The 11396-nt window shown below is 36.7% G+C and overlaps 1 protein-coding gene across 1 annotated transcript; it reads left to right on the top strand.

Moving 5' to 3' along the window:
• The first annotated feature begins 7303 nt into the window (after nt 1-7303).
• Nucleotides 7304-9913, top strand: LOC149246123 (cytochrome P450 709B2-like). The gene is made up of 5 exons (XM_089455647.1): nt 7304-7511; nt 7712-7935; nt 8332-8582; nt 8846-9236; nt 9344-9913. The coding sequence occupies exons 1-5, from the start codon at nt 7442-7444 to the stop codon at nt 9773-9775; spliced, it is 1368 nt and encodes a 455-aa protein (XP_089311773.1). The 5' UTR covers nt 7304-7441; the 3' UTR covers nt 9776-9913.
• The last annotated feature ends 1483 nt before the right edge of the window (nt 9914-11396 follow it).

Raw genomic sequence — 11396 nt, 5'->3', positions numbered from 1 at the left:
CCGATCATGGCGTTAACCACCGTGCTCCACTCTTGTGGGCACGAGACTTCTGATTGGCCACTTCTCTACAAAAGCGACCCAGAATTTGGCCACACATACCAGACACTCTTGGAGGGTCGGCATGTTCCAAATTTTCACCTCCAAGATGCCCTATTATGCCACCTCGGTCACCTTTGTGTTCCTTCAAGCGAGCGTGACAAGATGATTTGGGAAGCACACTACAGTCAGGCTTCTGGGCATTTCGGGGTCGAGAAAATAGTGGCAGTACTGCAAAATTATATCTATTGGCCGAATCTTCGATAGGATGTTGGGAAGTACATCAGATCATGTACTGCCTGTGCCATTGCCAAATCGACCATTAAGAAGCACGGCCTCTATACCCCGTTGCCTACCTCTAGTCGACCTTGGGAATCCATATCCATGGATTACATGTCAGGCCTTCCTTCCACTAAGCATGGAAATGACTGTGTTTTTGTGGTCGTCGACAGGTTCTCGAAGATGGCCATTATGGTGGCCTGCAAGAAGAATATCACAGCAGAAGCCACTGCTAAACTCTTCTTTGAACGAGTGTGGGTGCACTTTGGGATCCCACAGTCTATCATCTCAGATCGGGATAGTCGGTTTCTCAGCACATTTTGGTCCAATCTCTGGTCAATGGTGGACACCAAACTCACGAAGTCCACAGCCTTCCATCCTCAAACTGATGGCCAGACAGAGGTTGTCAATAGGATGATTGTGCACATTCTGCGCATGTATAACTCAAAGCATCCACACACATGGTACGAGAGCCTCCCCTATGTTCAGCATAGCTACAACCGAGCTCTTCACAGCTCCACTGGCCATAACCCTTTTCAGGTGGGTTTGGGATTCCAGCCACTATGCCGCATTGATGTGGCCATGCCACTTGCAGCTACTCACATAAATTCAGCTCATGTCCAGTCCAAAACAGATAAGGCCACCAGCTTCATTGAGCGCATCCAACATATTCGCCACCAGGTCCATGACATTCTTGAGAAATCAAATGCCAAGTACAAGCAGCGACATGATCAACATCGGGTGCCACACAAGTTTCAGGTGGGCGACAAAGTCTGGTTGGATTTGCAAAAGGAACGCCTTACTGGAGCCTATCGGAAATTAACACCACTCCGATATGGTCCTTACACCATTACTAAGGCGATGGGAGACAATGCATTTGAGCTCAGCATTCCCCCATTCCTTGGCCTGCACCCAGTGTTCAATGTGGACCGCCTTCGGCCATACTTTCCACCATTTCTAGAGACATCCGACATTGCAGAACAGCTCAAACCCATAGAATTAAATCCAGATTGCATGGAACAAGCTGCAACTGATCGGATCATGGACACACAGATCAAGAACACTCGCCAACAGAATATCCAACTGTATCGAGTTGTCAAAGCAGGCCAACTCCTTCAGCAGGGCAAGTGGCTCACCAGGGAACAAGTTCAACAAAAGTTTCCTCATCTCATGGAGGATCTCAATGCAATGGGGACGATTGCTACCTAAGGGGGGAGGAATGATCCAGGTGGATATTGGTGGCCACCTGCCAAGTCCACCTGGACCCCCACCATTTTTTTTCTCAGCATTTTCAGTTTCCTTAATTGTAGCACAAATTACTATTTTTAGCAGTTTTTTGGGTCCTGAACTTCCGGATCCATTTTGAGGCCCTAAACGACGTTTTTTGGGGAATCCGAGGCAACATTGGTCCATGGAATGGACCAATGATCGATGTTGCCCATTCCAACAATGGTAGTGCTCAGATAGATCTTTCTAACGAGCTATTGTATGCGTCAAACGGAGATCATATGCCAAAGTTAAGACCCCGGGAAGTTGATGTACCAATTTACCCCAAACGGGGCCCACAGTTTGGCGTTTCATCTCCTAGGGTTAGGTTTTGGGAATGTTAAGGGTTTTTCCATTGTTTCTCAACAATAAATAGGCCTTCGAGCCTCATTGTAACACAGTTCAGAGGCATGTAGCCATCACATCTCTTCTCAGAGATAAGCTACCATCGCCCTAGCTGGTTTATTTCCATTTCTGGTTGTAAGCATATTTCAGTATTTTCCATTAATGAAATGAAGTATTATTTCCGCTGCATCTTTGTGTATATGGTTATCTCTGTAATTTGTTGCGTTCCTGTTTAAATCCGGATCAGCAGAGGGTCTGGGAGTTCTTTATAGGCAACCATGATAGCGTCTTCGATCAGTGGCCAGATGATGGGTCTGTTCTCAAATATGGAGCGGTTTCGAGCCTTCCAGATCTGCCAGTTTACAAGAATCGGAAGAAGAACACATTTTGGTCCCTTATGTTTTTGAGCCCAATTTTCCCAAGCCTCGATTAGGCCCGTTCCTTCCCGGTTGCCAATGTGGGGGATGTAATTTGTGAGAGATCGCCATAATTCGAGTGTAGCATTGCATCTCAGAAATAGATGCTCAGTGGATTCCGATGCGTCCTTGCATAAAACGCACCAATATGGCCCGTGTAATGCTCTGTGCATTAGGTATTCTCCTGTAGGAACCTTATTCCGCAATACGCACCAGAAAAAAAAGTTTTGATCTAGGCGGAGCAGGTAGTTTCCAAATGCTTTGCCACTGGGTCGGGCTATGATCTGGTTCTCTGTGGCTGCAGAGAGTGATATATCCGGCTTTTGGAGAATATTTTCCATTCTCTGCCTGGCACCAAACTAATTCGTGTGGACCTTCTCTGATTCTTATATGAGATTTGGTTAGTGCAGATCTATAATCTTGCCATTCCTGATGCCATATGAGTGGCAGATTTATTTGATGCGCCGTCTTCCATGCTTGATGAAAGATCCCTGAGTTTCCGCGATCGGAAACATGTGCGATGACATTTATATCTCGAGAGTATAGGTACTGTATCAGATCTTGTGATAGGGTATGCCCACCCCCGCTGCCAATCCATGGGTCCATGCCTATTCTAGACAGAGATCCATCGTTTATTCTCCAGACCAGGTGGTCCCTGATAAAGGGCAATGAGAATAGCAGGGCTTTTCAAACAGTTGAAATGCCTGTCCTATTCCAACTAGGAAGCCTTACCCAATCCAGAATATCTAGTGGCCAGATGTATTTATGGTATGATAAACGAGACCATAGATTCTGGCTAGTTAGCAGCGACCAGCTCATTTTAGCTGCCATTGCTTTTGCAAATAAATGGAGGTCCTTTAGGCCCCATCCTCCCCACCTTTTTTGGAGTGCAATCTTCTGCCATCCAAACCAAACAAATATGCGCTTGTCCTGGCTTCCGACCCAGAGGTATTTGTTACAGAGTTGTTGGAGTCGGGCGAGAATATTTCTGGGAATCCAGGCAAGTGCCATCCAAAAGACTGGGGTTGCTTCCAGCACTGATTTAATGAGGACGAGGCGCCCAGCTCTGGATAGATATCTGTGGCTCCAACAATTTAGCCTTTTCTCCAATTTGTTGACTAACCAGACCCAGTCTGCAATTCTTTGACTCGCAGGTTTGAGCGAGAATCCCATATATTTTAGGCCCCTGTCCAATGGGTGTATGGTGTAGGGGAAAGCCTGATGAGCAATTTGGGCTTCGTTTACCGAGGATCTGGCAAAAGAGATCGTAGATTTTTGCTGATTTACCATCATGCCAGTGGCTTTCGTGAAGAGTTGGAGGATGCAGGAAAAGGTTAGAGAGTCTCTAATGCTACCATCCAGAAGAATGAGGACATCATCCACAAAGAGTAGATGTGTAAGATAGCATTCATCAGAGATCTTGAGGCCGCCGAGGGATCCCTCTCTTTTAGCAGATATGATTTGACGGCTCAAGCCCTCCATGACCATGAGGAATAAAAGAGGGGATAGAGGACATCCTTGACGGAGTCCCCTTTCAGAGTGGAAGAAGTGGGAGGCCGATCCATTGATGAGCACACTATAAGATGGGGTCATGATGCAGGCCATGATCCAGTTGATAAGAGATATTGGGAAACCGAGATGAATGAGAAGCATTTGAATGTAAAGCCAGCTAACCCGATCAAATGCTTTTGACAGATCAATCTTGAGGAGAATGCACTTTAAGTGTCTAGACCAAATGGAATGCAGGGTCTCTTGGGCAGAGCCGATGGCTTCATGGATTTGTCTATCCTCCAGGAAAGCAAATTGCTGAGGGGCAATGTGTTTGGAGAGGATGGGTCTAAGACGGTTTGCAATAATCTTAGATATGATTTTGTATAGACAGTTACACAAGGAGATGGGACGGTAGTCATCGAAGGAGGAAGGGGAGTCGGTCTTGGGAATGAGGGCTATGAAAGTTGAGTTGATGGCATGATATATATAGCCCGATGCTCTGCTTTCCTCCACCACCCTCAACAGATCTTGACCCAAAAGTTCAAAGAAAGTCAGGTAAAACTCAATGGACCATCCATCCGGTCCAGGGCTTTTGTCTTTCTTGAACCATTTTAAATTGCCCTCTAATTCTTCCATGGTGACCGGAGCCGTAAGATCTTCAGCGTCTTCCTCATTTACAAATCTAGGGAAATGATTTGCCACATTTATAATCTCAGCGAGATTTGATCCTGGTGGGGATTTGTAAATGCTTCTGAAGTGGTTAGTACCAAGCTGGGAGAGCTTATTGAAAGAGTCTGCAAGACCCCCCTTTGGCAAAGGCAGATTCCATATAGTATTTGAGACTTTTATTCCTTTTGCATAGTTCTCAAAGAACTTTTTGTTTTCATCTCCAGCTTTCAACCTTATAGCTCTGCTTCTCAACCTTTTCGATTCCTCCCTTAGCTTGAGGATGCTTGCTTTTTGGTTTTCTAGCTCAATCAATCGAGATTTTTCCTCCCCCGAGATGAATCCCAAATTCCGGTCATCCTGAAGAGCAGAAAGCTCAGCTTCAATGTTGGTGATCTGTTCGGATTCCTTTCGGTTCTTTTCCTTTGCCCACTCGATGGTTTGATGCTTTAGCAAGGTGAGGTTATTACAGAAACCTTTTGCCAGGGAGGCCTCTCTGTCAATGGGATGAGCCTTCCAGAAATCATTGACCAATTTGATGAAACCCTGGTCTTGAACCCATGAGTGATTGAACTTAAAAGGGGCTTTAATCTTTTATCTTTTATGTATGAACATCGTTTTAATTTAAAAATATAAAATAAAAATTCTTTAATTTAAAACATTATACTAACTTCTAGAATATGACTTAGTTAAAATAAAATTCATATTCAGTTTTTAATCTTTAATGTATTCCGTATTTTAATTCAAAAATATAACATATACAATTTTCAATTTAAAACATAGTACTAACTTGTAATTTAAGTGAGACTACATCTTTAAATCTTAAACATTTTTTATATTAAGCAAAGTCTTTCGATAGAAATCACATAAGAGAAATTTTTGCCGATGGGTTTCAAACCAACAAGTGTGGTTCACCATGAACCACACTTGTTGGTTCGAAACCTGTCCACAAAAAATTTACCTTATGTGATTTCTACCAAAAGACTTTGCTTAATTCAATATGGATCACAGAAGCTTGAATACATAAATTTCTTATATTTTTAATTTAAAACATAATTATACTTTGAATGAGAACACATCTACATACATCTTTCAATTCTAAACATAATTTTTAATTATACACTAATATTTTTACTTAAAAAATAAAAAATACAAAACTTTAAATATTCATAGTCATTTTTCACTCTTCACTTCTAAATCGAGAATTTTATTTTAAAAAAATATAAAATACAATTTTTTCATTTAAAAAACTTGATGAGAATTTTTAAAATGTGATTTAAATATTCATATTATCTTTTAACCTTAGTTTTTAAATTATAACATTGAATTCATAAAATCTATTATTTATAAATTTATATTTAAAAAATATATAAAGTAAAAAATATTTTATTTAAAAAATTTAAAATCAATTTTGACTTAATTAAATTCTTCATATTTATGTTTAAATGCTAAATTTTGTCTTTTATCTTTTATGTATGAACATTGTTTTAATTTAAAAATATAAAATAAAAATCCTTTAATTTTAAAACATTATACTAATTTCTAGAATATGACTTAATTAAAATACATATTCATATTCATTTTTTAATCTTTAATGTATTCTATATTTTAATTCAAAAATATAACATATATAATTTCTAATTTAAAACATAGTACTAAATTGTAGTTTAAGTGAGACTACATCTTTAAATCTTAAATATTTTTTATATTAAGCAATGTCTTTCGATAAAAATCATCAAACCAACATGTTTCGGCCAAAAATTTTCTCTTATGTGATTTCTACAGAAAGACTTTGCTTAATTCATTATAGATCACAGAAGATTGAATACATAAATTTCTTATATTTTTAATTTAAAACATAATTATACTTTGAATGAGAACACATTTAGATACATCTTTGAATTCTAGGCATAATTTTTAATTATACACTAATATTTTTACTTCAAAAAATAAAAAATACAAAACTTTTAATTTAAAGAACATATTGCTAACTTCTAGATTATAAGTTAAATATTCAGTCATTTTTCACCCTTCATTTCTAAATCTAGATTTTTATTTAAAACAAATATAAAATACAAATTTTTTCATTTAAAAAACATGATGAGAATTTTTAAAATATGATTTAAATATTCATAATTTTCTTTCAACCTTAGTTTTTAAATTATAACATTGAATTCATAAAATCTATTATTTATAAATACATAAAATACAATTTTTTTCATTTAAAAAACTTGATGAGAATTTCACAGCTTACTTGGCTGAAACCTCTGATTTGATTTTTTAATGAGTTTTTATCTACCAAGCAATTATATCACATCACATGACCATTTCAGACGTTACTTGGCTGAAACCTCTGGTTTGATTTTTTATCCACCGAGCCAACATCACATGACCATTTCAGACGTTACTTGGCTGAAACCTCTGGTTTGATTTTTTATCCACCGAGCCAATTTAATGACTGGTCTTCTCGAAGGAGTGACGTGGAATGACAATTATAGGCAAATTGTTCCACTTTTCTGATAGGAAGACTGTCAGTTTTATACACTATTTGTAATTAGCAAGTTGAGGCTACCGTTTAGAACGCGTGGGTTATCAGTGTGGCACTTTAGAGTAGATTGCAAGTCAGCGGTCTGGTGCACTTTTGGGTCTATAAATATAAATTTAAAGTGTCTTTCATCGATACAGAGAACTATAGGTACAGAGTAGTTGTGTGAGGTTTTGATGATGGATATTGAGATTAAGAGCAGTGTTGAGGCATGGGTTGCTATTTTAGTTGTTTTGTTTGGGATCTTACTGGTTAACCTTTTTAGAGACCTCATATGGAAGCCCTATGGATTTAAAAAGCTTATACAGACCAAGGAATAAGAGGTCGGCCTTACCGGATACTCATTGGGAGCGGGTCAGAGCAGAGGAAGCTGAGCAGGGAGGCTCATGCACAGCCTATGCAGAATATTTCTCATGATATTGTTCCTATAGTCATGCCACACTACCATACGTGGTGTCAAATATATGGTTCTCTAATTTATTCATTCTCTTTTCCTTATAGACTTCTTTTACTTTCATATGTTGCTCTGCTAGTTATTGGCCTGCTAGAGTCTACAACATATACTTGCTGCTAGTCGTTTGGAGTTTTGCAATAGTGTCAAGGTTGACACAGGTATTTTTAAACAGTTTGAAATCGATGTTTGATTGGGTAATTTGTTCGTCTTCAGGAGATACCTTTTTCTACTGGTATGGAATCCGTTCAATCCTCAACATTGCAGAACCAGAACTAATGAAAGAAGTTCTATCAAACAAGTTCGGGCACTATGAGAAGCGGACATTCAGGCCTCTTGTACTGGCTCTGCTCGGTCAGGGACTGGCCACCATAAAGGGATTGAAGTGGGTTCACCACAGGAGGATTGTAAACCCTGCCTTCAATATTGATAAACTTAAGGTTTGGACTCTTGAAACGTCCTGCAAACACAGTAGCAGTATAATAAGATTTGATAATGGATTGAAGATTTTGGCAATAGAGAATCACCTTATATGTTTAGGATTATTGAACATAGGTATGTCAGATCTTGCAGACCACCATGAGAACGTGGTGTCCAATAAGGACGGAGTTAAGAAATCTAAAATTGACTGAAACTGAAAAGACTTATCAATTGGAGAACATTTTATACATGGCCATTTGATATCTTATTTTTAAGTGTTTTCCTCTAGCCTGTCAAATTACATTTTATATGCTGTGAATTTGCCCATCTCTACTAACCAAGGATTTGCATTAGCTAAACTGTTTGTTAGAGATTCTCTGAGCGTTGGAGCCTTATATAGTTCAAATGAATGACAGGCAATGGTGAAGAGAATGGCTGGTTGCACTTCAACCATGCTCAATAATTGGCAAGAGATGGTGGCTCAGGCAGACTCTCATGGCAAAGAAATTGATGTTCATAAAGAATTTATAGCACTAACAGCAGATATCATATCCCATACTGCGTTCGGGAGCAGTTTCAATGAAGGAAAAGAAATATTTCAATTGCAGAGAGAATTAGAAAAAATGGCTTTTGAAGCTGAACATTCTATCTTGATCCCTGGAAGCCAGTAATTACAATATATTTATCTTTGAATTATATAGTTTTGCATGTGACTGCAAGTTCATGTGTACTTCTGCTTATGTCTTCTTTTAACATTCTTTGGGTGCTGCTCTTTTATGGGTCAGTGCCATAATCCTTAGATCTCTTACTTTTGCACAAGGGTCTACCAAGTGGTACACTTAGTCAATAGAGCTTTCGCACAAGTATAATGCTTCTTAGTACTCATAATTAAGGATTGTGGACTGAAATTTGGTGGGTTTGTTTTTTCAGATATATTCCTACAAGCAAGAACAGGTATGCATGGCAGATTGATAGAAGGATTAGAGAAATCCTAAATTCTATAATTCAAAGAAGGTTGGAGCCCAGAACAACAGTAACCAGTCAGGTTGACTATGGAAATGACCTTCTTGGAATCATGATGGCTGCCAACAAGAAGGAATTGGGTGGCATTCAAAGAAATCTAACGTTAAGCATGGATGAAATTATGGATGAATGCAAACTATTTTTCTTTGCAGGCCATGAGACATCTTCCAATATGTTAACCTGGACAGTATTCTTACTTGCAATAAACCTGGATTGGCAGGAAATATTAAGAAAAGAAGTTAACAGTATTTGCGGCACGGGCATACCAGATGCAGACATGCTTAGCAGGATGAAATCAGTATGTATTCCATCACTTTTCTCATTCGATTTGTTGATTATTTCTCATTTAAGGTAGCCTAGTGACTCTGGTCTGTTTTTTGTCTGTTTTTTTTTTCTGGCTGGCAGATGACTATGGTGTTAAATGAATCTCTACGGCTATACCCACCTGCGTATTCGATAGTAAGAGAAGCATACAAGGACATGAAGCTCGGCCCGTTTTCAATTCCAAAAGGCGCACTCTTGAGTTTGTCAATTTTGGGAGTGCATCACAGTGAGAAGTATTGGGGGCCAGATGCAAACATGTTTAAACCTGAAAGATTTGCAGATGGTCCTTCACAGGCCGCTACTGACCCTAACGCCTTTTTACCATTTTCAATGGGTCCAAGAACATGTATTGGTCAAAACTTTGCCATGTTGGAGGCCAAGACTGTGTTAGCTATGATTTTGCAGAAATTCTCATTCAGTCTTTCACCTGCATACATGCATGCTCCCATAGCTATACTTACCATACAGCCTCAACATGGCATGCAGATCATATTTAAACGTATCCAAGTGTAAACATAATGATTCCTTCATGTAGTATCACTAGATGCTTATGTAGCAAACCAAAACCGAGTACCCAAATATGGAGGACATGACCTTTTGCTGTTCCATTTTTTCCCTTTGCATGGTTATTTGATATAGAAATTCCATGACCTTTTGCTGTTCCATTTTTCCCCTTTCCATGGTTATTTGATATGTAATTTCTAGTGGTGCTTTTTTAAGTTCATTCATTTTAGCGGTGCATTTTTTATTTTTTTATTTTTTTTCATATTATTATTTTATTATGTGGAAAAGTACATTTTCCATTTAAGATGATGGTTATGTGTGAATTTGTCAATATACCTGTATTTTTAAAATAAAAATAATGTTAAAGGTTAGATAAAAATTGTTTTTCATTAAAAATGAAATAGGGAAATAATATAATATTTAATTCTTTTTATATAGATTATCAATTTTATTAATAAAAATAATGTTAAAGATCAGATAAAAATTGTTTTTTTATTAAAAATGAAATAGGGAAATAATATAATATTTATTTTTTTTATATAGAATTATCAATTCTATTAAGGTATGTTATTTAAGGGAAACCAACTATATATATTTATAATTATATATAATAATAATGTAAGTATATAAAAAAAATATTTAAGAAAAAAATTAAAAATAAAAATAATGTTAAATGTTAGATAAAAAATTGTTTTTCATGAAAAATTAAATAAGAAAACAATGTGATAATTAATTTCTTTTTAAGAGTGATCAATTTAATTAAGATATGTTATTTAAGAAGAAACAACTATATATTTATAAGTATATATAATAATAATGTAACTATATAAAATTTATTTAAGAATATATATATATATATATATATATATATATATGATAGATCCTTAATTACGAATTTAGTAAGTGTTGGGAGGGATCAAATTTTTTAAAGTGCAAAACTTGTAAATAGTTTTTATTCTTAGAGATTTGATCAAATTCCTTCGAGTGTAAAACATGTAAATCCTCTATACTCTTAGAGATTTGATCCTGTGTGTATTTTTAAATTTTACTTTTGAATGCATAAATAGATCCAATGACTTCAAAATCCTATTGGGCACTTGGATTATGTAGGCTACACAATTTAAATTACAATTCTACATATGTTTACTACACCTTAGATAAAATTGACTAAAAAATAAACCTAAAAAGTGGTCAAAATGTAGAAGAATAAGACTTATAAATGTTTTAACCATAAATATTTTTTTATTATTAACTATGGATACATACACACACACACACACACACCACACACACACATATATATATATATATATATGAAATTGATAGCCCAAGGGTTAGCTTGATTGCTTAGGCTCCCCTTCCTTTGGGTGAATATTTGTATCAATTGGCCCACCTTAATGTCCATGAAGCACACAGAAAAAATATATATGAAGTTGATATTGAAATAAATTAGTTAACATGGATATTCAAATAGTTTATTTAAGTTTTACATTAAATATTTTTAAGAAGTATAACAACTATCCATCTTTATCACACACAAAGGTCAAAATATAAAGTGTTTTTTTCATTATATTATTTTTCTCTAAAGTTGTATAAAATTAAGTTACTTTAAATGGACATTGACATATTT

Source organism: Pinus tabuliformis, chromosome 7, assembly GCF_031772625.1.
Source record: "Pinus tabuliformis cultivar Carrire ecotype Pingquan chromosome 7, CPIR1, whole genome shotgun sequence".
Taxonomy (NCBI): domain Eukaryota; kingdom Viridiplantae; phylum Streptophyta; class Pinopsida; order Pinales; family Pinaceae; genus Pinus; species Pinus tabuliformis.
This window is presented reverse-complemented; position numbering and strand designations above follow the sequence as displayed.

Coding starts and splice junctions, on each gene's coding strand:
- LOC149246123 (XM_089455647.1), top strand. CDS start 7,442: ATGCAGAATATTTCTCATGATATTGTTCCTATAGTCATGCCACACTAC. Junction 7,512..7,711: donor TACGTGGTGTCAAATATATG/GTTCTCTAATTT, acceptor GTTCGTCTTCAG/GAGATACCTTTTTCTACTGG. Junction 8,583..8,845: donor ATCTTGATCCCTGGAAGCCA/GTAATTACAATA, acceptor TTGTTTTTTCAG/ATATATTCCTACAAGCAAGA.